We start from the raw sequence: 27,703 nt of genomic DNA, 5'->3' as shown, positions 1-27,703 counted from the left end.
CAGTTTTATTACAGCGTAATAATGTGAAAGTTGATGTGATTATATTAGTTTAATAAGTTTTACTGAATCACATTCCGTTTGCCTTTAATAAATAATAAACATAATACAATTTTTAAAAATATTTTTATTCCGAACATGATAGAAATACAAAATCACACATATGAACAAGGAATGCAAAAGACATATTTTTTGTACTACAATAATCTTAATATGCTCTAAAATTGCAACTATATAAAACCTGAAGCAGAAACAAAAAAACATTAACCGAAGGGCCTGGGTTTGTCCAGCAGAGGGCGCTGTGGCAGGAAAAGCCTCCCCTCGTGTTTTTGACAGTAAACAGCTGACAACAGATGACTGGTGATAACAGCGCTGGATCTTTCTGAAAGAAGAATAACTACTCTAAGCATAGAGCAGCATAGGGGGGGATCCGCCTCATTCTCACTCACCGTCTCTGAACCTGCCGGTGCCCGCCGCATCATGGACCCTCAACCCAACCAAGTGAACTCCAGAGGGAGAAACTACCCGAGCCAGAGCGCAGCGGGAGCGTCCGGAGAGGAGCCGCAGGCCGGGCATATGGACGGACAAACCCCCGCGGTGGGAAGGCAGCCAGCGGAAGACCGACAGCCACAGTAGTGAGTAAAAACACCTTCAACTAATATGAACAAGTGACTCCCAGATGGTGACTGATATTCAAAAACCAAAGAAAGAAATGCAAAGAATATCGTTTCTATGTCTGTTTACGTATAAGGGTGTTGTTTTTAATTTTGTGCTAAATGAAAATTGATCCTACTGAAAGTTACGTTTTCCTCAACTTACTTTCAGTTTCGTTTCATGCAATTAGAAACGTTGCCTTCAGGGTGTGTGGTAAATCCTAGTGTCCTCCCAAACGCTGGATGACTGAGTATAGCAAGGACAAAAAATAGCATCTTTAGCTAACTAAGTCTAAATTAGACTCTGAAGCTTTAACTGGATGCTTTTAACAGAAGAAGACGGAAAGTTTTCGAAAGATAACTTTGATTTCAGAGGTTTTTTTTGTATTGTGCTACGTTAAGCCTTAGCCCACGGGGGTTAAAAGGTGTGTAATGTCCATTTGTAATCCTCTGAATTATTTGGCGTGACTCCCATCAATTGCACTACAAAGCTATAATACTTTCACCGACAAATAAAAATATACTTAAACAAAAGCTTGGGTACAAAACAGGTCATTCCAAATTGAGCTTTGCTATTTCCAAAACCTTTTTATTTATTTATTTACCAATTTGCAGGACAAAGTTAACCATCAGAGAAAAAAAAAACCTCAAAAACTTATTTTTTCCATCTTAGGGATTATGTTTCCATTATTACGTGTTATTATTTCCAGATGCGGTCACTTACTCTATTGAGACTCCTTAACTATGATTATAGAGTGTATTTCTAAAGAAAGTAATACTTATATGTTAATCAAATGTTCCCCACACTTATCCTATTATTTTAAAAGTGAAAATGGCAAAAATAAATCTCACATTTTTACAATTTCAAAGCCATTAAACAGACATTATGTTTAATGGAGGAGTTGTGCTCTAATTCAGTGGTCTGATAGACAAAACTCAACTAACACCATTTTTCTAAACATAAAAAAAATGCATCAAGGAGACATTTCTAAATAGGCCATATGAACTGAAAACTGTGTTATTTCTCATAATAGAATAAAATTGCTCTCAAGTTTTTTAAGCTACATAAAATTACATACATTTTAACGTACATATAAAGCTGTTTAGACAAAATAGACATTTTTGATTATCTATTTTATGAAATACAACTAGAGGGAGACAAATTGTGCTTTTTTTCATGGAATTCCTCCTTTATAAACTCTGTTTTTGGTTTGTATTAAAAGTAAATCATGAACAGAACCACAGACATTCAATAGTTTTATTTGCACACTCCTTCTTTAAACTTGGCAAAATACAGAAAAAACTTAAAAAAAAAGAGCCATCAGTGTCTCGTTTTTTTGTTTCGCTTGGCATAGAGCAAAAAAAAAAAGTTCTTGTCCAAAATGAAAAGCAGCTGATCGCCCAAAGAAATCTGCCTTTCAATAAGGCAAACACATGAGGAGCTTTTATTTATATATTCAGATAGATTTGTTGGTTTTTTTCCTTTTTCAGATTTTTACGTTTGTGTTTTTCAAAAGAGGCTGGCCTCAGATTGTGACCCACGCTGGACTTCTGCGGCCTATAAATACTCACCTAACACAAACATGACAGAGGTTTAAAGCTTTTCCATGTGAAAACTCTCCGGACGCTGGCAGGAAGCTGACAACAAGCCACTAATGGCTCCGTTCCACAGAGAAATCGACTTGATTTTAAACACCCTGACCACAATCATCAGCTCGCTTTTCTTCCTGGGCGGAGGTTTCTGATTGTTGGCATTTCCCTTTCTGTTAAATTATCAACAAAATCGCCCCCAAACCCTTCTCCAGCAGATTCCCTGGAACGCGGACAGACGGTCAGAGGAAACAGAAATCACACTTTGGTGTAAAGTCGGATGGTTTCTGTTAAAGTGATCTCGGATGAGTTCACTGAGCGTTTCTGTTCCAGGCCAGAGGAGCAGGATGTTCTGAGAGTCAGGAAGAAAAAAAAAAAATCATCTTTCTCTGGAGCTTCACTTGAGAGAACAACTCTGCAAAAACACAACATCCTACCAAGTGTTTTTAGTCAAATTTATTGATCTTAGTACATTTTAGAGCTGAAACGATTCCTCGAATGATTCGAGTGCCTCGATTATTAAAATTCCTCGAGGAAAATTTATCTGCCTCGAAGATTCGTTAAATTATGTTTTATTATGTGGCGCGCCGTGTTCCTGCCGGGTCGTTATTTGTGGAGGGCAGCGCTGTTATTTCTGCCTATGAGTTGTTTTGAAGTGCTAAGCAGCGTGGCGTTGAATTGTGCTGTGTTTTGTCAGGGTTTGTGAACTCTGTGGTGCGATGGTTGGACTACGACAGCTTTTCTGGCGTCGGAATCGTGTCGTCATGGTTTTGGAGCGAATGGCAGAGAAAGAGAGAGAAAGATCCAATTCCTCAGATAATCGTAAAAATATTCTATAGGGTACTCGATTACTAAAATATTCTTTCACAGTAGCCCTAGTACATTTGAAATAAGACAGAACTAACTTACAAGTAATTTTCAAGAAGATATAGGAGCTTAATTTTTTTATATTGATATAAGTACTTGTTCCACTGGCAGATTATTTCATTTCTTCAATGTTACAAGTGAAAAAATAAATAAAAAAACTGCCAGTGGAACTAGTACAATCAATATTATATCAATATTAAGGGATAATTCACCATATAACACCATAAATTGCTGAAAAGTTACTTATCAGTTAGTTTTGTCTTATTTCAAGAATAATAAGATATTTGTACTAGAAACTAGACCAAATACTTGGTAGGATTTTTGTGTTTTTGCAGTGACGTTAAAGTTAAACTAAAACATGTCCAACGTTTGTATTTACATTTTAAAACCAGCAGTGCTGCACTTTAAAATCTCACACCATATTTTAACTTCTTTCACTTTTTGATGTCATTTTCCTTTGGAATCTGAGTTTTCATCTGTCTCGTCCAAGAACTTTGACGTTTCGACGCTCCGAGGGTACGAGCAGGTTTGGATGAACGGATGGATGTTCAGTTTAGCACTCAGGCATTTGAATTTACGACAGCGTATCGCGGAGACGGAGAAAAAGCAAGGAACAAAAGGAGTGAATTTCCACCAAACAGCTCAGAAATTTTCAAATTAATCTCTGAAACTTTCTAGAAAAACATCAAAGAAATGTCTGAGCTTAAACGGTCAAACAAAAAAATAAATAGAAAAATTCAGAAATTTTGAGACTATTCTCTGAAAAAAAAAAAAAACATGGTAAATTGTGAGTTTCAAAAAGTAAAAAGAAAAATTATTTTGAAACTTAGAAATTTGTATGTTTTTTTCTTTCCCCCTCTTTTTCTGTCTACAATGACCCTGATACATAGTTGTAAGAATTCCAACAAAATCAAACATATAAATGTTTTTATTTACTTAGCCCCATCATCATCATCATCATCATCATCATCATCATTAGGAATGAGACTAAAACCACTGAAGCCCAAGATCACTTGCTATCCTTAACAACAGAACTTCTTAAGTGTTGCAGATGGAAAACTATCAGGATGGGCTGCGAATTATTGCGTTAGTTTAGACAAAGGACAAATAGCATACATGTGTTGCTTTCATTATATCTTCAGGAGGGAACGAGTCACACGTCTGAAATGTAAAATCGTGTTTTGACGCTGCAGCACCTGTTCAAACTTTGCCTAAATGCCGGATTAGAGTCAGCGCTCTCGTCCCTAACCAGCTCTTTGTGTCTCAGCTCAGGAGCGTTCACCGTCATTCCGCCCAACCAGACCCGCCGGAGCAAGAACAAAGAAAGTAATGATCCGCCCTAAAGCTGGTTTGATTCTTTGTAAACGTTTGGCAAATTTGCTTCCGGTGATTGATGTGGAATTGCTCCGCAGTGGCTCAGAGGGAAATGGAGGAGCTACAGAGATACAGGGAGGCGCACAGGCCTGGTCCGCTGCACCTCGCTCCAGAGAGGCTGGGTAATCACTGTGATCAGCCTCATTACATTCTGGGGATCACTGGGATTATCGGCACTTTGCAGTCGCTGATGTGTGTTGATCCATCCAGGTGGAGGGGATGTAACTATAGCCGAGGCCCGGCAGAGGCAGTTTACCAACCAGAGAGGCTCCAGTCTGCAGAAGAAGGTACATTATCTTCCCTTTTACACTGTAAAAAGGCAAAATCTTAGCAAGTATTTTTGGTCTAGTTTCTATTTCTTGTTTTAAATCAATAAATCCTTGGCAATGATGGAAAAGTACCAGTTTCACTTGCAAATCTTTTCACTTATGACATGGAAAAATGTCTTGTTATCAGAGTCAGTGGAACTACACTGCAGAACCGCACAGTTTTACCAAGTATTTTTCCAGTGCAAATATCTTAGTTCACTTGAAATAAGACAAAATTAACGTATAAGTAACTTTTCAGCAAAAAATTAAGAGACCACTTAAAATGATCGGTTTCCCCAATTTTACTCTTTACAGGTTTATGTTTGATTAAAATGAACTTTGTTCTTTTATTCTACGAACTCCTGACAACATGTCTCTGAAATTCCAAGCAAAGATCTCAGTAATTATTTGCAGAAAATGAGAAATGGACACAATAATGAAGAAGATTCAGAGCTTCCAGACCTCAAATAATGCAAATAAATCAAGTTCATATTCATTTAGAAACAACAATAATGTTTTAAACTCAGGAAGAGTTCAGAAATGAAGATTTGGTGGAATGACCAGGAGGTTTTCTGTGGGGTTCAGTGTGGCGTTCTGTTCCAGAGCTGGATAGGAGCTCGTTTTATGTAAATAATTTCTTGATATCGATGAAAAAATACTCGTTTTATTGGCAGATAAAATGCCAATAAAACCAACGCCTTGGTGCGTCACACCCAGCCCTAATGGAAGATCTTCAAAATTTGCGGTTGCAACATTTAGTCATGTTGCAAACGGGGATGTAAATACTTTTTCCGGCACTTGGACACATCCTAATCTGGGTTTTGTTTTTTGTTGTTTTTTTTGTTTGTTTGTTTTTTTCACCTGTCAAATATTTGTGGTAACTCTGTGGAGTCCTGTTTCATAATTCCCAAATCAGAGACAGAGCAGCTGATTAAATAGGTTTTGAAATGCTGTGTCTGAGCGTGCTTAAGCAACGTGATTAAATACGATTATCTTATCTGACCTTTTATGTTGGAGTTCCTTTTTTTTCCCAGCTTAAAAAGGAGGATATGGACAAGAGGAAGAGACAAGAGGAGGAGGAAGAGTGGCAGAAGATGAAGGCCACACAGAGGGAGAAGGTGAGTCCAGACGTAGACCGCGCAGTTTACAAAATCAGAATCATCTCTACAGCAGAAATGTCTGATATGTCACAGTCTGAAGGACTGCTGGGCTGGGTTTTATTTTTCACATCTCCATTTCTTTGACCAACAAAAACATCACATTTTTTGACCAGCCAGTTGTGATGGCGGTCGTCATGTGGGGAGTTTCCTGACCAAACGTTCCGATCTTTGCGGCTCTTCATTATCACTTTTATTAGTGTCGCCGTTGTCCATCCTGATGGACAATCCACAGATCCTCACCAGGCCGATGGGAGAGGTTCCTCCTGAAAGACGTATCTGTATTCATAAAAGTGTTATTAGGGGGAATTGTGGGTAAACACGCTTCATCATGTGGGTTTTATCACAGTGCTTCACTTTTACAAGTGATTTTCCAGAACAATCGGAGGAAATAACTTTAGCTCCTGCAGCGTCCTTACCTTTCTTCTGTTGTCCAAAACTCTTTTCCTCACAGTGTTTTACGCCTGCTGCCAATCTTGAGCAAGCTCTGCTCTGGTGGCACTGCACTGCAAAAACACAACAGTTTACAGAGTGTCTTTTGTCTAGTTTACAGTGGAAATGTCTTAGTTCACTTGAAGTAAAACTTAAGCTGTGATTTAGTGCAGTATAATGAGGAGTGAGAACTGCCAGGTTTGGCCTGTAGGTGTCAGCAGAGACAAGCGTCCAGTGAAGCGTCTCCGTTTGTCTCAGCATCAGGCTGCAGAAACACCTGACGGATGGGGCTGTGGAGGAATGAATGTCAGACGTGTTTCTGGGCGATTACCGTAGGACGCCAAACTGGTAACCATGGAGACCGTTCTCCCACGTTGCGCCATTGGAACGCGGCGGTAATCCAGCTGATAAACCCGCGCTGAGAAACAGTCTGATCTCAGATTATGGACGTGACGGGACAAGGCAGCGGCGGACACCGAGCTGCTTTCCTGCTCGGGAAGACGACATCCTGATTTCACATTAATTACCGTCTGTATGATCCAGATGTCCAGACCGCCAGCATCACTGATCCCACAGTCTGGACATGCAGTGATCCCATGGTGATGCATTTAAAAAAAAGTTTACAGACTAGAAACAGGATGAAAAAATGTGATGCAACTATAAAACCTTTTCTAACTGATAAATGCATTTTCTCTCGAAATCTCTGTAAAGAGAATATTTAATGCATAAAGAGCTTTATTCATGGCAATTATAATTCAGTTATTCATTTACAACACGGGACAAATATCTGGTTATTTTTCATCAAAATTCAGGAAATATTGTCTTCAAACACGCGTCTATACTTTGCTGAAAAGTGGCTTGTAAGTTATTTTTTGTCTTATTTCAAGTGTATTAAAATATTTGCAGTAGAAACTGGACCAAAATTACTTGGTAAGGTTTTGTTTTCATCTGTTAGAGAAACATTCTTTACAGTTAAATAACATCGTATTAAAAGCATGTTAGGTACAAAACATACATTCTCATTTATCAACATGGTGTTTGCATTCATCTTAGTTTTGGAGTAACTAGAACCTCAAACTTTACTTTTTTTTTTTTTCTCAAAAGCAAAATATTATTTCTCAAACTGTGATCTACTGATTTATTTTCTACAAAAATATGACCGGTTTGTTCATTTTAGTAAAACTGAAACGGTTCAGTTAATTATTGTGCAGGTAATATATTTTACTGCTAAAAAAACAGGTCTAAATGATGTATTAAAAAAGTAACACACCAAATTACTTAAAGTAACCTGATAAATTACTCGTATGCTACTTATCAATACTGAAGTCACAATTGAATTTTGAGGCTTTTAACAACACCCAGCCCAAGTGCGGATTAAACACCCGTATTAGAATAACTGTTTGTTTGTGAGGTGGAAAATATGAGAATATAATAAACCATTCTATAATGTTTCCACATGTCACATATTCATCATTTGCAGTTCAACTAAAAAGCAAATGTAAGACGGAATCGATTAAAAAGTTAACATTACTGCTGAGGTGTGCATCCCCTTTAACTCACTTCTTGGCTTGGTGGTGTTGGTAATATTTGTCCTCTATTCCTTATCAAATCTCTGTCAGACTGCCATCAGGCGAGTCCACACATTGACTTCTAACTCCTCCGATCCGTTCTTACAGTGTGGATTTGGATCTGTTCCTGGACTCAAAAATCTCATTCTCCTTCATTAAAAAATTAAATAAAATAAATAAGACCTGAGCATGCTTCTACCACTCCCATGTTTCATAGTGTAAATAACGTCCTCCGATTAGAGTTTGGAGGACTTAGCCAGATCTGGACTTTTAGTTTGGATTTTTAAAAAGAAAGTCAGATTCAGCATAATTGATGAAAAGTGTGAAGTTAAGAATACTGACTGTAGGCGCTCAATCACTTTAACCTCTAAGTTAGCGCAGCTTTTTAATCCTCTTACATTTGACTCTCTAACACATTTGTTTTTCAGTTGAATTGTGCAGCAGGTTTGTTACATTAAAGGTAGGAAATTGTGAAAATTGTGCATTAAGGTCAGTTTATTCTTGTACTTAACACACATCTGTGTTAAATCTGAATTCAAAGGGCCAAGCGTGGATCCCTGTGGAACACCACGACCACGTAACTCTACTGGATTTATTAATAGCAGTAGCAATAATACTGGTAAAAGGCAGAAACTGAGAAGTGAAACACACAAAAAAAACAAAAAAACAAACACTTTTGAACCTGAACATGAATGAACGACAAGCGACATCAGAAGCTGCGCTGAGGTCGAGAATTAGAAGGAGGGAAGCGTATTTTTTGGGTGCATAAGCTCAAAAACCTTTGTGCGTAAATGAAAAAAAAAATCCAACATTATTATTCATTTTGTTGGGTTGCAGTGTTTTGCAGCCTGTGGTGCTGAGTGTTGACTGCGTTGTGTTTCAGGCTGAACGTCTGGAGCTGAAGAGGCGGCAGGAGGACCAGAGGAGGCGGGAGCTGTTCCACTCGGATCAGACCAGGTCAGGCCAGGATCTCCCTCTCTTGGTTCTCACAGGTCTGTTTGCGTCTTGCCTCTCCGCTGTGGAGGTGAGTCATGAATGCATCGTCAGCGTCAGGTGACACAATCGTCTCTCCATCGTCTGAGCCTCCGCAGTCAATGTTGTCACATCGCCACCACAAACCACAGTCGTCAATGTATAACCCGGGATTTAATGTGATAGAACAGCACAGAGCAGAACTGTAAGATGGGAAGAAGATGCTTTTTTTTTTTTGTAGTAATAGTACCATTTGTACTACATACACCCAGAATCACCTCTCACTGCGGTTACAGCTGCAGATCTTCTGGTTTGTGTCTCTCCAGTCCAGACTGACGTTTCATCGTGTTCCTTTCTGTGAAATAGTGCAAACCCAGTCAAATCAGCTGCCATAGGCTCTCAGTTATTTGTGGCTCTGAACTTTGCATCGTTTGCTTTCTTTCTTTCCTTCCTTCTTTCTTTGAACTCCTTGTGAATGGGAGGGGTAGTTTAGTTTAATTAGACATGCTTTGATGTAGGCCATTACATTGTAGCTCAGGCTGCACTTTGAACCTGCACTCCAGTCTCAGGTTTGTTGCAGCAGGGATGAAGTGTTGAGTTTGATGTGCAGTGTTAGTTTTGTACATTTTGCTTCCCATACGACCTGTGAAATTTGGCATTTTCAGGTTGCGTTTCCTTTAGCGTTGTACGCAAGAATTTGTCAGCATCCCGTTAATTTCGAAAAACGACAATATCGCAATCGCCGTGTTTCCATTAAAGAAGAAACGCAGTGAATTAGTTTGTTCATGTGATAAGTCTTTTAAAAAAACATGCCGTGCCATCATCCTCCTACCACTTCCTGGTAGGACGATTCTTTGTCGTTTCTGCCAGTAGTAACATTCGGTTGTTGATCACATGACTCATGTTACATGAGAAACGTGTTTCCATTCCACTTCGCCGTAACGCAAACAAAAAAAAGGAAATTGTCATGTTTCCATTAAGCTAATTTATTTTCAGAATTCCATATTTGCTCAATGATACGGTCAGTGGAAACGCAGCTAACAGCCTCTCTCTGACCTGTTCCTTGGTCTTCATGATGCTCTTTGTTCACTAATGTTCTCTAAGAAAATGCTGAGGCCTTCAAAGAATAATGTATTTACAGTATTTATGAGATTTAGTTACACACATGTATTTTATTTAGGGGCATCTGGGTGCACATGCATGTTACTCTTTTTACATGTAATTAGTAATAAAAAAGTATTGGTTTCTTCTGACTACACAATTATTTAACACTTTTTGTTGTTCTGTTAGAAAAAATACATAAAAAATACAAAAAAATACATGAAAAATAAAATAATAAATTATTACATTTAAATACTTTAATAAAATAACATCAATTGATTAAATAAATGCCCTACTAGTTCTGTACATCATGCATGAATGGATGGATGGATGGATGGATGGATGGATGGATGGATGGATGGATGGATGGATGGATGGATGGATGGATGGATGGATGGATGGATGGATGGATGGATGGATGGATGGATGGATGGATGGATGGATGGATTCCCACCTTCAGATTTTAAATGTGATCAGATGAGATCAATCAGTCATATTCTATAACTCTTCTCTAACTTCACAGAGAGGCCAATATTTACAACAATAGTGTTACATTTCTTTTGGAAAAGCACTGTTGTTTCAGCTGCTAAGTAAAAATAAATACTAATATGTCAGTTTTGTTTGTTTTTCTAAGTTTAAAGACCTGGAACATCTTTCAGTCGTGGTTCCATAATGTTCGTCTTGGCTTAGTTTAGCTTTTAACGTCTTCGATTGTAGAAACCCGCCTTTGCCGATTTAACTGCCAGACAGGGACTTGTGCACTTGTCACATTAATAATTTTGGCATTATGCTTAACAGAATTTGTCAGGTATTTATTTAATATAAGAAACAAGAACATCAGACAGAAAGGTGAAGAAGTAAAACTGATCAGTAAAGATGAGATGCAGTGGGAACATGTGCACACAGATCCAGGAAGTATTTGGAGATAATCAGTGTGGGCTGAGTACACACCCTTGAGGCGTCCCAGTGGAGTCAGAGACGGGTTTTTAGTGAAAATAAAAAGAAACATTTCTTGAAAGACAGCATATTATGAAAAATGTAAAAAAAAAATTAGGTTTTTCTCATGCTGTCATGTGTTGCTTTGATCCATGTTTGATGAATCCCTGTGGAAACATATCGGTTTAGCTGATCTGATCGGGCGGCTGCTGTGTTCATGTTTTGCAGGAAAAATGACAGTTTTCTGCAGAACCTCCAGAGAGCGGCCGCTCCGTCCGGCGGTGCTACACACACATCGACCACGGTGAGCTGCCGACGTCTACATGAAAGCAAACCAAAGTGTTCAGCGTGTTCCTCTGGGTTCAGAACTGAGCTGCGTTGCGGCCGTGTAATCTTTGTGGGATTTTAGCACCAATAGATCTGCCTTTGCAGCCTGTTTTCTGAGTAAATACTTCTGGGCGCGGTGCTTTTACCGACTGAGGCCGCGAGAAAACCAAGTCCTGTCCCATATCGGCCAGGTTGGGGGAACCTGCAGTATCTCCTGGTCAGAGCTGGCCGACATGGAGATCATGTCCAGCAGAGAGAGATAAACCACTTCTTACTGCCCTGTGTTGTCTCTCCGTCTGCTCCTATTACTGTCTTTTCATTCTCCCGCCCCTCCTCTCTTTTTTTTCTCAGACTTCTCTTCCACTCTGTGTTGGTTTTCCTGCGAGGGAATGAACAGAGTGCTAGCAGAGTTCAAGGGACTTCCCAGAGTTCACACTGAGTGGAGACAGAGTTAGAGTGCGGCATGAGTAAAGTGCGCATTGTGTGTAAAACAAGTGACCTGTAGCGGTAAACGTACCTGCAGAAAAGCCCCGGCTCTTCAACCAGCGCTCAGTGTCTTGTCAGTTAATCAGGTCAACTTGTACTTTTGGGTTTTCTCCTTCCTGTGTTGTGGAACCATCTTCTCAATTCTGCTGAGCTGTTGAAAATAGCTCGACTGCATTGTTTATTTCTTTCATGAGGGGCAGAGGCAGTTTAGTTGAATTTGACGTTTAATACAGGCACAAATATAAGCCTTGTGCCTTCTCGGTCAAAATGCTCGAGTTGGTGGAGAGGTTTGAACTGTTCAAAGCAAATTATTTGATGACTGACTAAATAAATAAATAAAAAAAGTCAGTAACTACATTTATACACCCGGTTAATCTGCGTTCACTACACGAGTCCCAAATGGATTCATGTCAGATGAAACTTGTTGGCATTTCATAGTAAAGAGGATTAAAATACAATAAAATGAAAGTTGAGGATGCTGGTAGGAGGTCATGTTTGCTTCAGTTTCTGTTTTATTTATTCAATTAGCTCATCAAACTCATTCAATTAATTCAATTAATCAGTTGATTAGTTCAACTAATCGGTTCTCTAAGGCTACCCAGTATCTCTGGTTGCAGTGGAACAGCAGTGGGCTGAGTGCACATCCTGCAGGGATCCCAGTGTTAAGCACGTTGAAGTCACAGATGAGTTTTTTCAACGTGGCTTGACTCTGGTCAGTTTGGTGAAAATAAAAAGGGACATTTCATTTAAGCGGGGATATTATGCCAAAAAACTGACCTGTTTTCCATCATGTTATAATTTTATTCCCTCATCAAAATCATGTTGGAGTGTTGCTTGGATTCTTTCATGTATGACCTCATAAGTGCTGCCTATTTCCACAATCCTGTATCCTTGGAGCTGCAGCCCCCCACACCGCTCCTCCAGACTAGCGGCAGCAGCAGTTAGCAAACATCTGGTGGAACTGCATGTGCTCATCATACAAACTACTTCTCAGTCCAATGTAGAGCTGGGTGATAAGTCAATAACAGTATTTATTGAGATAAATATCAACATAAAATACGTCCAATAGACCCTTTTCACAGTGACGTCAGACAATGGCCGCCATAACTCAAAACTGGGTATCTTTACTTCCGGTGTGATTTTGCTTTGGGAACCAAGCTGGAAAATTCCCGCATTCTCATAATCTTAAGGATATAATAAAAGGTAAGTTTAATAATAACAGCATTTAAGTGTTAGATAGCTGTTATTACTCATTGTAAATTCACCATTCTCTAACTGTGTATAAAATAAACAGCCTCCGATCGGAGAGTAAACCACCTAGCAGGAGCTTTAGCCACATTTAGGAAAAAATATACTCTCTGTCAGTGCTGTAACGTTTAGAGGTTCACTTTCTGTGTTTTATAAAACAGTGTTTACGTGTTAGATAACCGTTATTAGTCATTGTCAATTTACCATTCTCCAACTGTATTCAAAGGAACCAGCCTCCGACCAGCTAGCAGCAGCTTTAGCCACAGTTAGGAAACATATACACCGCCGCCTGTCAGTGATGTAACGTTTAGAGGTTCATTTTCTGTATTAATGGAAAATAAAGGACAGCTTCCAACAACGTTGTTTAGAATAGCATTTTAAATATTCTGGGGCTGATTATGTATCTCTGCTCATTTCCAAGCTCAAATGAGCAACTTCACGTTCAAACACAAGTCCCCCAAAAAACGCGACCGGTGAATCATTATTTTTTATGAGTTTAGAAAAAACAAGACAAAAGCCACAAATAACAGTTGGGCTTGACGACATTTCTGTTTTTCCAGTAACAAAATGCACATCTGTTCATTTTTCTGTCGCTGCTGTCAGAGAGTCTCTCCCAAAGACGCACAGAAGGAATAAAAATAAATACAAAAGAAAATATTAATGCGCAGTGATTTGGATAAATAACTTTAATCTGATTACTGGATTTGAAATACGAAATCGTTAGATTATTCGATACCGAAAAAGTGGTCCGATTAGAGGAAGGCATTACAAAGCAGCGGCAGCACCGGACATCTCTGCTTATAACAAACAAACCCCTATTTTATGGGATGAGTGGCAACTCCAGTCTATAATTTAAGAATCTGATCAAGATTAGAGCCTAAAACGTTATAGTTCAAAAACAGTAAAAAGTTCTGGTTAAGGAACAGTTATGTCACGTAGTTAGCTAGCTAACAAAATTCACTAATGCTAAGCTAACGGTTACGCAAAACAAAAATACCTACCTTCATAGTCAAACAGGTATTGTTCGGTGAAGAATTTGTAGCCTTTGTCTAATTTAGATTTTGTTGTCAGAGAAAATTGGTTTGCAAATCGTGATATATCTTCAAATCTTATTTTAGGCAAATGTTTTAGAGACTGTAAACTCCATGCTCCGGTGTTCTGTCTGATCAACATATGCTGTCAGATATATATATATATATATATATATATATATATATATATATATATATATATATATATATATATATATATATATATAATATACTGCTCAAAAAAATAAAGGGAACATTTCACTTTAATTTTGTGTGTGGCTCCAAATCCAGGCCTCCATTGGTTAATAAATTTGATTTCCATTGATGATTTTTGTGTGATTTTGTTGTCAGCACATTCAACTTTGTACAGAACAAAGTATTCAATGAGAATATTTTATTCATTCAGATCTAGGATGTGTTAGAGAGTTCCCTTTATTTTTTTGAGCAGTGTATATATGAAATAGACAACTTTATCATTACTTACTATGTACACCGGAACTAAGGATACACAGCTTCGAGCCAAAACAGAAGTTGTGTGACGTCATGTGAAAAGGGTCTATAGAATGTTCTGTAATTTCACTGAGCTCCGGTCCAAAACCGCACAGCATTCTGGGGGACGTAGGCGGAGGAAAGGCTTTAGCCACTCAACCTGTGATGATCAGCTAAGCGAGGCTGGTGGCATCAACTAACTCACTCACTCATTGGTTACCTAGCAACAACCCGTTGAGAAACCTGCGCAGCAGCAGTTTCATGTTTCACCACCGCGAATTAAAGGAGAAAATGAGAACAACAGCTGGAAACTAAACTGTGGATAAATACTGTCACCAGTTTGATAAATATATAAATATATATAAATATTGATATCGACTGAAACCCTCATAATGTGATGTTTTTCCTCCATGTCCCCCCGCCCCTGTCCTTCGCTCCTAAGAACAGTTCTAAACAGCATAATTGTTGTGATTTTTTTTTTTTGGAACATTATAAACAACATCTGTTTTAAAGGATGACATTTTAAAAAGGGTTCCATTTTATTCGAGAGAAGAAGGCTTCAGTGATGTCAGCCTGTGTTGGTGAAGGGTCTCCATCACTCACAGCTCAGCAGACATTTATTGGAAGGTGTTGATAGCTCCTGTCATCAGGGCTCGCTCTCCTCCTCCCCTCCGTTACACGAAGCGGCCCGAGGACATGCCGGCGGCGCTCTGCACCGACTGACATCTCTGTCCACAGCAGGCGGGCGTTACCTAGCAACGCCTGCCGGAGCCGGGAGTTGTGTCTTTCTTAGCTCGTGACGTTCCTGATTATCCTGACTTCATCGACGTCCTCCCTCCGAATTGGAAAACAAGCCATTCAAGTTGACAAGTTAGCGCATTGAGATACACTGTAAAACCTAACAGCACATCTTGATGGCAGAAGTTTAAGTGGCTTAAAGTTAGGAAAGGTTGTGGTCACTGAAATGATTTTCTGAGGTAATAACTCAGCTGATTTAAGTGAACCAAAAGGTTTGGGGGATTTTGAGTGAATAATTCAGGTTTGTTCCATTGACTTCTTTTCATTGAAGTTGACTTTATATCAAAAACTGGAAGCTCTGTTGAGCATCGTCTATTATTTTAGTGATTGTTTTATTTTTCATTGCATTTTGCAGCATTTTTGTGGTGAGAATGTTTCTTTTTAAAATTGATTTTGCCACCTAAGTTACAGAAGTTTGAATTAAACAACATGTTTTACATTAATTAGTAGTAATAATACATATGAGTGTAGAATACCTAATAGTTTCCACTCGGCTTACTGAATGAAATGGTATTAACTTTATTTACCTTTGTGTAGAATATATTAGTTTTATTGAGATTAAAAATGTATTTTTCAAGAGAGACCTGGCCAAGACAGGCAGCAACACACCGACAACTTAAACACAATATAGATGATGATGGAAGAAGAATAACAAAGAGCAAAAAAGTAAAAATAGGACCAAAATACAACTTCATATTAGTCAAAGCGTTTACCAAAAAAAAAAAAATCTTATTTACAACTTGATTAAGTGTGGCATTAAGGTTTGTTTAGGTCAATAAACTCAAACAGTTTAAGGCAGTCGGTGGTTTCACTTGGATTGTCAGGTTTTACAGTGTAGAGACACCAGGGGTCAAACTGTGGTGGTCTATGACCAAAACTCTTTTATTAATGAAACGTCTTAGTTCTGTGGTGAAAGACAAAACAGTCGACAGGATTAAACCAACAAAAGGTTCAACTCCTCCTCTCCTCTCCTCTCCTCTCCTCTCCTCTCCTCTCCTCTCCTCTCCTCTCCTCTCCTCTCCTCTCCTCTCCTCTCCTCTCCTCTCCTCTCCTCTCCTCTCCTCTCCTCTCCTCTCCTCTCCTCTCCTCTCCTCTCCTCTCCTCTCCTCTCCTTCTTCTCTTCTCTCCCTGTTCTGCACTTTTCCCTCTTGTCTTTCCTCTCCCAGCCCACAGTTCTGTCAGCTTGGGGGATGAAAGCTTGCGGCCGCTGCTCTGTGTATCTGATGTGGTTCTGACCCGGACCCCAGATCTGTTGTTCTTTCAGTACTGGCTCCAGCATACAGACAGATCTCCCCCTTTATATCTTCTAGTTGTGTGTGTGTGTGTGTGTGTGTGTGTGTGTGTGTGTGTGTGTGTGTGTGTGTGTGTGTGTGTGTGTGTGTGTGTGTGTGTGTGTGTGTGTGTGTGTGTTTGAGGGGGAGATTTAATGCTGAGCTTTGATGGGAGCAGACTGATCCCACCGGTGGACTGCACTCGTCTTGCCCTCACTGACCAATCGGCTCTCCTGGAGAAAAAGCAGGAAAAAAAAGTTTATTTTGTGTATCTGAACGACTCCACTGGTAATGTTGTACATTTATGGAGTAATCTTAGTTTTATCCAATTCTTATTTGTAAAGTAGTTGACCCTCTCTTTGTGTTATAAGTGCCTTAGTGTAATGAATGTATAAAATGAAGACGCTCCTCTCTCCTGGGTGTTGTTTGTTAGTCCTGGCAGTATAACCTTTGACCTGCAGTTCAGATCAGCCTTAAAAAGTCCAACTTGAGGCCATTGGCACTGTGTCAGAACCCGATCCGACCGGAGCCCAAAGTAAACTCGACATACTAAGATTTTACTGCTTTTATTTTTTAAAACCACCATGTAAGTGAGCAGTGTAACTCCTCCTGTTTGTAGCTTTTGCTTGGCATCTCCCAGCTCCATCTTGTTGCTTGTTGTAACCTCAACATCAGTCAAGTGCAAATCTTCTGGGATGTGTGACTGATAGGAATCTATTTCTGCCGCTGCTGGAGCGCAGCATGCAGTGCGCCGCTGCTTGTTTCAGCCTGATTAACCTCTGCAACCTTGTTTACGTTCTGGATTTCTCCAACAGCTTAAACTATCTAACTCCTCAGTTAAGAAGTAGATTACATTTGCAGTATGTAACTTCTAAAAAATACTTTTTTCCCCCCATATTTAATAAAACTGTCACCATGTGACAGTTTGATATGAGTCAAGTTGTGAAAAGGTGGCGCTGCTCTGCCGTCACCCAGTACTGCAATTGTGGGCTTCAAAAACAGCCAATCAGAGCCAGGAGGCGGGTCTTAGCGTTGTCAATCATTCTCCTGCAAGTTGTTCGAGGTGCTAATGGCGGAATAACTACTTACTGTCACTGTCCTCGGTGGCTATGCTAACTAGCATTAGCATATGTTGTGGTGAATCATTTGTATCTCATCAAAGAGGAAGCGGGAGGGGGTGATCACGAGAGTGATTGACAGCGCTAAGGCCCTCTTCCTGGCTCTGATTGGTTGTTTCTGACAGATCAGTGTATTTCTGCAGTTAGTACAGGGAGGAAGCATTAAGCTCCATTTTTTCACAGATTATCTGTCTTACATTATGTTGTAACTTTTACAACTATATATCATGTATTCTTGTTTGGTTTTCTCTGTGCGTATTGCAGGATAATCAGAAAGCCGAGCCATTCTGTATGAGTCACTCAGCTACTCAAGGAAACTATGTTCTCTAAAATATATATATATATATATTTATATTTTTCAAGAGTTTTGTGTGATTTTGTTGCATTGTTTGCTATTCAGTTCTTAAAAGATGTCTTTCTTATTTCAGAACAAAGTGAGCGACCAGGAGGCAGAAAAACTGACAAGAAGTACGGAAGAGCTGCAGCTGGAGCACAGGAGGTACAGAGAACCAAACCAAGAACTTCCTCTTTTAAGAGAGACGAGTTCTGCTTAGTGAAAAGCAGAGAGTTGTGATACAGAAGCAAAAGGAGGATTGGCACCTGTCACTGGATTCAGTTCAGTTTCTTCATATAGTCACACAGGTTCCTGTTGATCCTAATTATCATCATCAGTTCTTTACTGACGATTTTATATCTTAAAGTCTATCTATTTAATCTGCTGGTGCCAACTAACGTTTTTCTGCTAACGTTTATTAGCAGATAAACGTTGTTAATATGCAAATAATAGCAGATTAAATCTGCTTTTTAATCTGCTGAGTTTCTCAGGAAACCCAGCATATTGCATCGAGTCGTTGCCTAGCAGCACTCTGAAGAGAACAAAACCCCAGAAGAAGATAAGATAGCAGCTGACTGTACAGTAGCTCACAGAGTAGATAGCCTGACTAATCAACAAACTAGCGTCAGCTTGTTAAATTATGAAGGGCAGAACAGAAAAAAAAATTCCTGCAATAATTATTTGGAAACTCCTAAATTTCGCGGGTCTATTTTTAGTATTTTTTTATAGTCACAGTAGTAGAACTAATTCATGTTTTTTTTCCTTTTAGGTCTAAGAAATCAGATCCTGTTTGGATAAGACTTGTATGCACATAACATACAAGTTTTGTGATGTCACACTTTGACACCACAAAGTGTGATTTGTTTACTCATTTGCAGCATGGAGTAAATCAGTAGTTCTGGTGAACTTGAGGACACACTGGAGGTCAATTTTAAAGGGGCCGTATTTTGTAAAATCAACAGTCTTGAACTGTAGATATTTTTAAAATTTTATTCTTTCATCCAAAATATATCTGGAGTGTTTCCTTGATTTTTTTCATGCAAGTTTGAGAAATCCTTTCATCTCCATGGCAACCATTCAGCTGTGTAAAACACCTGGGTGAACCTATCCCCGCCTTTGAGGACAAAGCTCCTCCTCAGAGCTGCAGTTTCCAAATTTCCAAGCTTCTTTCTTACAGAGCATGCAACTTCCCCTCTCAGTTCCTTCAGACTAGCCAGCAGCAATTAGCAAACACCTGGTGGAACTGAGCATCTGCTGAGTTCATTATAGGAGATACTTCTCAGTGCGGCGCTGGTAAAAACATTGTTAAAGGGTTAATAGAGGAGCCATGTTGTGATGACTTCCTGAAGGCGGAGTTTCAGAAAGAGCAGGAGCTTCTTAAAGAGACAGAGGCCCAATTTTATAATTAGCCAGTGAAAGGAAAATTACAAATTACAAATCATTTGAAGGGCAATAAAGTCAAGAACAGATTGAAAACCAATTTCCACCCAAGAGCTGTTGTTACCTTGAACACAGATAATCCATCTGACCTGATCTTTATTAATTTATTTTTCCTCAGCATCCCAGTTATTTCTGTTTTCCTACCATTTTATATTTATTGAAATACTTTTATTTATTATTGTTTTATTCAATTATTTGACTTTCCTTAGAAAGCCTATAATTGCTATTTTAAAAATTTTGCTGTAGTTTCTTTCATGACAGATGACAATAAACTGAATCCTAATATATGGGTCATTCTATAATTGCAGATACATTTGATGTCCAGAGTCATTATTTTTGGTCTGGTATATTAAAATATTTCAATTTTTAAATGTTTTCATAATTTATTACTCATTTTAATGGATCATAATATTTAACAAGTAAAAACATTTAAGTAAATACATTTAAAATTGTTTTATATAGCTGAAAAACCAAGATTTCTTGTCGTCCGAGTTGGGTACTGTCTTTTTTATTAACCTGAAAAATGATGCAAAAACCTATGTTTTATTATTTTTCTTTGGTGAATTTGTTTTTTCTGTCTTTTTTTAAACTGCCTAAAAGGTCAATTTAATAACAACATCACATTAAATTAACTCAAAATACCCTTATTTTTGAAAAAATATGTGTCCGAGAATTTTTTGTCAACTCTGTTACCATATGGTTTTGTCCCTGTAAATCTAGGAAATTGCCTTCTATGGCTATATAAACTGCATAAAATTAAGTCATTTACTTTTACTGATAAGACCTGAAACACACAGAGGTCTATGTGCCATTCTCTGGGAAATATTTTAGTTTAAAAATCACAATCACCAGGTGTTATCGTTTTCAACGTCAATCTTGTTACCAAAGAATCATGAGAAAAATACCACAGATTTTTGATCAGAGACAAGTTTATTTAATGGTTTTTAAACCATTATCTCAGTGGTGTCATGTTTTTTCACAATTTCTACTCACAAGTGGAGTTTTTAATAAAAATGTTTGAAATTGTCAATTCTGTTACTGTCAACTCTGTTACCAAATAGGGTAACAGAGTTGACAGTAACAGAGTTTTCAGTTCTAAATTATTATGGTCCTGTCAATTCTGTTACTAACACCAACTCTGTTAGGTAACAGAGTTGACATGTTTATGACATACTTTCACAAAAAAAAAAGGAAAACTGTTGTCTAGAGCACCATATACATTGTTGGTTGACTTCTGCTGTGATTTAGTATTACTGACCAATTTTATTTCTAAAAGAATGATGGTTTTCAATGAGTTTTAATGAAAAACGTTTGACCCTATGCGAACAACTCTGTGAAAAGTTGAGTATCTTTTGATTTTTTAAAATGTATTTTTAAGTAAAACATCTCCATTTAAAGTATTTGGGTAGTAGGACACTTGGTGTAATGGAATAAAAATATTTTAGTCTGCTAGAATTTATTGTTTTTTTCACTCACTGTCTATATTGTCCGTAACAGAGTTGACATAACATACCGCAAAATATGTTTTTTCTGAGAAAAAATTATAAAATATGTAGCTAATGTTTGGCAATTACAGATTTTTTTAAAGTTTAATGCCTTTTCAATAGACTACCTAAGAAAATTTTTAAGAAATGAAAAGTTTTTTTTTGTCAATTCTTGAAGTGCCAAATGTATCTCCAATTATAGAATCACCCATATACAGCATTCTTACAACAACTGAAGGAGACATAGTTACTTGATTGTGCTGTGAAATGTGCCTGGCAGGCACCTCATATTTCCCATATAAGGAATAAAGTCAAACCAAGCGCTAAATAAGATGAACAGTTTGTTGTGTTGTCCCCAGTCGGACTGCTTGTTGGCCGAGTCGGTGAACGCTGAGTGTCTGCAGGCCGTTTAATAACCTCACCATGTTTCCGAGGTTCAAACACTTGAAGCTCCCTGTATTTCGGAGCCGTCCTGTAATTTGTCTGAAACGTCTTTTCCTTTTTTTTAAACTGTTCCCCGTGTGTTTCGACAGGGTGAACCAAGCCTTTCTCGATAAGCTGGAATGTAACGCCAGGGGGACGGAGGTCGAGGCGAGCAGCTGCTCCAGCCGGGAGGAAGAGCGTCCACGTTTGACCCCTGACGATCACAGGCGACACGCCGCAGCCGGACGCGTCGCCCTGACTCACCCGGAGCCCGGTCCAGAGCGCCGCTGCTCCGACTGGACGGAGGAAACTGGTGAGCTGAAATGACGTGTGTGGGCAGACCGCAATCTACTCGTTCTCACGCCCCGTTTTTTTTTTTTTTCTTTGAAAGTTTGGCTGCGCGCTGGTTAACCAAACCTAAATCAGGTATGCGACAGGAGTTGGCCAACTCATCGTTTGTGAGTTTGTCTGTTTAGTCTGTAATAAATCAGACACTGCGATGCTTGCCAGGAGGAACTTATGCGTGGCATGTCGTCTATCTGTTCCTCTCGGTTCTTAAATCTCGCAGACACCTGCAGTTTGTGGGACTCTGGAAGAGTGAGACTGTTTGTGTTTTTTTCTTCTTTTTTTTTCCCCCGTCTCCTTTTGAAAACAAAATGATCTGAGCTAAACGCGACACTTTAATTTAACCTCCCTCGCTTGCTGTGATGCGAACGGAAATAGCATCAACACCCAGACTTCAAGTTTCTGTCACAGAGCCAACAATTTTCTGGAAGCTGCACTGGAGTGACAGAGTTGGCATGAAACCATCCCAGCATATTATGATGCGCCTCCTATAGCTGAAAATGACACCTGATGCTATAGATCACCTGCGGCTCATATCTCAGGAACAAAAACACACTGTTGTTCTAATTGAGCGCTGCTTCTGCCTGCAGCGATCAGCAAAACGGATCTTGTGTTTGTACAGCTGACAGCTGCGTTACTCTGCTGGGAGGGAATGTAAACTGGCAGAGAGGTTTAGAAAATCAAAAACGATTCCTAATGACTGTGATTCTATTTACTGTGTGTTAGTTTTTAGTGTTTGTCCTGGAACACTTAACGACAATAACTGTGTTACTGTAGGTAAGTACAATAACATGGCCTGAGTAGAAGTAAGGGTTTAGATAGGATCTAATTAGGTAAGAGATAAGGCTACGACGGGGTGTTAGGGTCATTGTAGAAAGGGCAACAAAAGTTCATTTTTACAAGAAACAAAAAAAATAATTTCAGAAATTTTCTAAAAAAAAATTGCAGGGAAATTTATGAGTTTCAAAAGTCGAATTTTTTTTTACCCTTGAAATTTCCACGTTTTTTTTCCTAGAAAATGTCTAAGATTAATCTAATTTTTTTTTCTTGCTAATTATTGGATTTTTCAAATTTAGAAATTCCCAAGTGTTTTTCTAGAAAAGTTCTGAGATTAATCTAAAAATGTCAGAGTTTTTCTGACAGAAGTTTGCTGCTTTTTTTCCTTTTTCTTTATCTACGAAGCAGTTTGATGCTTCTTCGCCGCAAATGGACCAGGAGCTGATAATTGCATTTATTTCAGATTAAGCTCACAGAACAAAACGTCAGCAGCCTTTGGAGCAGCCAGTCGAATTTGCAAAGCGTCGCGCCGGCAGCACCAGGTGTAATAACAGGATTTACGCAGAAATGAATCGCCATGCTTCAGCGTTTTCCTTCAGAATTCATTATTCCTCAGAAATCCCTGCACCATGACCGACACAGAGAGAAGATTCTGTTTTTACTTCTTTCTGCCATGTCTCTGACTGCTATAGACGGATCCCGGGCTTAAAGCATCTCGTCCTGCCTCTGCATTGTTAGTATTTACTGGAATAACGCAGCAAAAACAGAACGGCTTCACTCGTCCACGGTCTAAGCCAAAATCTCCAGGAATATAGCAAAACCTTCAACCTCAGCGCCGCCATTGTGGGCGCAGTTCTGCTTGTCACAATCCCACAACATCCTCTATCCATGACGGAATGCGTCCGCCAGATCCGACCCGAGTTTCACCAACATGAAGCCTGTGTTTTTCCGCTCGGCACTAACCTGTCGCCTCGCTGAGCGAGCAGCAGACTCTGTTGTCCTCGGCGATGGACGGCTTCACGGTCCCTGCGACAGGAAGCGGCGCGAGGTTCAGTTCACGGAGAGCCAAGACGACGCCTCGGTTTGTGTTTACAGTTCGGTTGGCTGCCAACAGGAAGCAGCTCGCTCTCGTCTGTCTCTGACTGTTAATAAAACAACGAAGCATCACGTAGCGAGAAACAAATGTCCAAATGATGGTTTTGAGTAAATAAGCAGCTGCAGCTGCTGCACATCCCACATGATCAGGTAGCTGCTTCTGGAGATAAAGATGTTTACTTCTTGCTCTTCTTGTGCTTTAAATTTCTCCTTAACTTCACCTGTCTGACTGGTTCTTAGTTTATTCACTTGTCATCACCATCATTTTCCTTTCACTGGCTACTTATGTGCTCCTTTGTATGACATTAAATCTCAGTAAACTATTTGTTTGTAATGTGAGAAATGTGTAAAACTTTACCAGCTGTGAACATGTTTGACACACACACAGCGATAGAAAGCCAAGTTCTGCCCTCAAAGGTCAGTATCACCACTCTGCAACATGATATTTCACTTTTATGTATAACATTGTTGAATTTTGTCAGGCTGAGCTGAGCTCAGTTCAAGTACATCAAGGGAAAAAGTTGCTTTAAGCTCAAAGGGGTCAAAAATAATCAAGAGCTGGTTAGCACCGTGAAGGTAAACCCAGGTTTTAAACTGTCCTAATCAAAGCACGCTCTGCGCTTTTCAGCCAGCTGAGTTGCAGCTATTGGTCAGAAAAGAAGGAAATACAGAAAACATTAAGGTGATCGGCCGGATTTTCAAAAAAGTTGCAATGACTAGTGAGAGTTGTAAGTGTGTTAAATTTGCTGACGATGACATCACAACTTCCTGGATGGACTGATGAATAAATATCAAAAACAAACGTGTTACTAGCGTAATCATAAATATATTCATTTGGAAACAGAAATCTAATAAATTTTCTTCTCCGTAGTAAGGTCAGAATTTCACCCTGATTCCTGTATGGTCAGAAAATGCAGCTAAGCTTCTCTCTTTGGATTACATCATTCAGCAAAACACCTTTTAGAGCATTTCCATGTTTTTCTGAACAATCTCTTATCAAAAACCTTTTTTATTTATTTATTTTAAATAAAAAAGGTTTATTTAACCTATTTAACCGGGCCCGTCACATAACTCCGGCCCGTCTCTCTTCCAGATCCGCAGGCCGACCGCGACTGGAACCTGATGAAGCTGGTGAACATCTTCCCAGACTGCAGCAGAGACTTCGTCCAGGACATCCTGACCCAGTGCAACGGCGACTACGAGCAGGCCTGCGCTCTCCTCGTCAGCACGCTCACTTAAATTTGATTCGCTGTGGCAAGTGAGACGGCAGGACGTTTTAGGACAAGCGGATTCATGTGGGGAGGCTTTGTGCTCACGTATTAAATGCCCCGCTGCCTGCCATACGCAGCTGCAACAAACGGTACCTACAGGGCCGAGAGCGACTCCGAGGATCTGCTTCCTATTATGCCGTTAATCTCCGAGCGTTCGGTGCGTTGCGTCTGTCTGGTGAGTCACGCTGGCTTTTTGAGCCCACTCAGAGTCCGTGTTGTTCTGATATGAATTTGGTAAAGGTCGCTGTTTATGACTCACAATGTTTAAATCATATTTTGGGCTTTTAATTTGATCAATATGTTAAAAAAATAATAAAAGTTTTATTGTGTTTGGTTGTTTTTTCTGTTGCTATCTGATCAGATTGTTGTGTCATGAATCTTATCAGAAGACAGTAAAGGATTGAAGTTTCACGTTGATGCTCTGAAGCTTTAGAGGTTCCTGGTTAAACAGCAAAAACACTAAATCTTACCAAGTCTTTTCATTTTGTTTCACGTGCAAATATCTTGGTACACTTGAAACAAGACAAACGTAACTTACAAGGTAAGATAGAGGAGCTGATTTTGAGTCAATAATTCCTCAATATTGATCAATAGCACCAGTTCTAACGGCAGATTGTTTCACTTAAAGGAGAAATGTCTTCTTTAGGTGAAATAATTTGCTCACTGCTTTGTCATTGACTTAAAACAAGTTCCCATTTCCAGCTGACAACTTCCTTGTAAGTCAGTTTGGTCTCATTTCAAGTGTGCCAAGGTGTTTGCATTAGAAACCGATTGCTCAGGTTTAGTGTTTTTGCTGCGATCCGGTGCTTCCTGTGAGGGAACCAATCAGACGACAGTGGCGGCAGAGACCAACGGGTGGTGCTGTCCACACAAGGGGCTGAAAATCCCCCACCAATTTAGCATGAAGTCATGTTTACTGCTGATGTCATCCGGCAAATGTCGTTCCTCCAGGGATCAGCGTGAGGCTTACAGGCTGCGGCCATGACACCCGCCACCACCAGGAAACAGGAAAAATCCACGGCAATAATTTCTGTGTCAACAATTGTCACTTCTTTTATGTTCACTCGATGGCATCCGACTGCTTTCAAAGAGACCCATCGGGATTATTTATTGATTTTGCCGTCAGAGATTATTCACTACAAGTGAATTGAAAAGTTTATGGAACGAAATGATTTGAACTCATTATTAATTTTACCCTGGAATGTTTTGCTTTGTTTTGTTTTAAAGCTGCACAAGCCAATAAATTGTACTGGAAATAGATGGGATGTTACAGAAACAGTATGACGTGTGGTTTTTTTTTTTAATACTTTTTGGAAAATGTCAAATAAAAGCAAATGTTTTTACACTGCTTCGAGTTTACTTAACTTAAAAAAGAAATCCCAGAAAGTGAAATACAAAACAAACTTCTATCAACTTCTCTCTTAAAATTAGTTGACAGATTTTCTCTTTTCAGCTAAACAACAAGTTGAGCAGGAAGAGCAGGTACGGTGGGAAAATGTTGCGTAATATTCTTACTGTCAGCAGATTCTATTAATGGGATTAGTTTCCTCTAGGAAATGAGTTTTTCATTTAGGATAACATTAGCCTATTATCTGCTAAGATCAAACAGCACAAAGAATAAGAAAATGTGTGTTTTTGATTATTTTTTTATTAAAAAAAATATTTCTTATAGCAATAAGTTATAGAATAGAATTTTCTTGACAGATTTCTAGGGGGAAATTGCTTATTTAATGACAATTTACTCCATATAAAGTGTTCAATATTAGTGAATACCAATATTACTGTAAGCATTGTGCAATTTATGAACAACATATACTCTGCAAAAGCTTGCCAAGTATTTTTGTCCAGTTTCTAGTGCAAATATCTTATTAGTACACTTGAAATAGGATAAAACTAACTTAAAAGTAACTTTTCAGCTTGTTAAGTCAACAATTCCTTAATATTGACGAAAAAGTTCTAATTCCATTGGAAGATTATTAAACTTATGGGAAAAATGTCTTGCTATAAGTAAACTCATATTTTTTAATCATTATTAAGGAATTATTGACTCTAATGAAGCTCTATATCTTGCCTGTAAGTGACTTCAAAGTTAGCTTTATCTTATTACAAGTCTACTGAGATGTTTGCACTAGACCAAAAATACTTGGTAAGATTTTGTGTTTTTGCAGCAATTTTAATATGACAAAACATAAAATAAATAAAATAACAAGTATCCACATGGAAATATGTTTATCTATAAACAAATATCTAAATGAGTCCAGAGTAAAAAAAAAGACCTAAAGACATTAAAACCAGTGTGTTTCCCTTTAAGCAGAAACACACCTGTACAGAAAACACATGAACAGACTGAGTGTTCCGTCCACTGCGTTGGTTATCATGGTGTCTGTTAATAATATTGACTCAACATTCTGAGTATTTACCAGAGAGCTCAAACTGATGGTTGCCAAAAAACCAAGAGGCTGTTGAGAGAATCAATAGGAGTGTTAGTCCTGAGGACGGGGCGGCTGTACCGCTGTGGAATTTTGACCTTTTCCTGGAAACAAGTTTGCAGATAAAACCATGAATTCCCCTTCGTTTCCCTTAATGGCTCGATGTTTTGAACAACGTAGATTTGTTTCACTTAGGAAATTGTTTTCAGTCCATCTGACTTTTGTTGAAAGCCCTGAACTCTGCAGCGTTTGTGCGTGTGTGTGTTCTTTGTTGCTTGCAGAGGGCTGTGTCAGTTACATCACTGCAGCGTTCGTAAGGGAATTTTGGGGGATGTTGGGCTTCTTCTTTGTGTCTGTCGCAATAAATCCATTACTGTTTACA

At 39.0% G+C, this 27,703-nt stretch overlaps 1 protein-coding gene and 1 long non-coding RNA gene across 3 annotated transcripts; both read left to right on the top strand.

The window, feature by feature from the left end:
• The first annotated feature begins 253 nt into the window (after positions 1-253).
• On the top strand, positions 254-26,235 carry epsti1 (epithelial stromal interaction 1). Of its 2 annotated transcripts, XM_014986781.2 has the most exons (10): positions 258-632; positions 4,375-4,433; positions 4,520-4,603; positions 4,692-4,768; positions 5,824-5,907; positions 8,830-8,903; positions 11,184-11,259; positions 18,152-18,222; positions 21,515-21,717; positions 24,715-26,235. In XM_014986781.2, exons 1-10 carry the CDS (start codon positions 478-480, stop codon positions 24,858-24,860), a joined length of 1,029 nt encoding a protein of 342 aa, XP_014842267.2. In that variant the 5' UTR covers positions 258-477; the 3' UTR covers positions 24,861-26,235. The 2 variants fall into 2 exon arrangements, with proteins under 2 accessions (XP_087868298.1, XP_014842267.2); XM_088012172.1 differs by lacking the exon at positions 5,824-5,907 and having other exon boundaries at positions 254-632.
• LOC148160526 (uncharacterized) lies at positions 18,275-21,017 on the top strand. Its single transcript, XR_015765170.1, has 2 exons — positions 18,275-20,512; positions 20,567-21,017. It is a non-coding gene; the product is annotated as an uncharacterized LOC148160526 (long non-coding RNA).
• Positions 26,236-27,703: the final 1,468 nt, after the last annotated feature.

The sequence above is a fragment of the Poecilia mexicana genome, unplaced genomic scaffold, assembly GCF_051168715.1.
Source record: "Poecilia mexicana isolate PSO_F unplaced genomic scaffold, ASM5116871v1 scaffold_2, whole genome shotgun sequence".
NCBI lineage: Eukaryota > Metazoa > Chordata > Actinopteri > Cyprinodontiformes > Poeciliidae > Poecilia > Poecilia mexicana.
The sequence above is the reverse complement of the archived record's forward strand: the minus strand, read 5'-3'. Positions and strand labels throughout refer to the sequence as shown.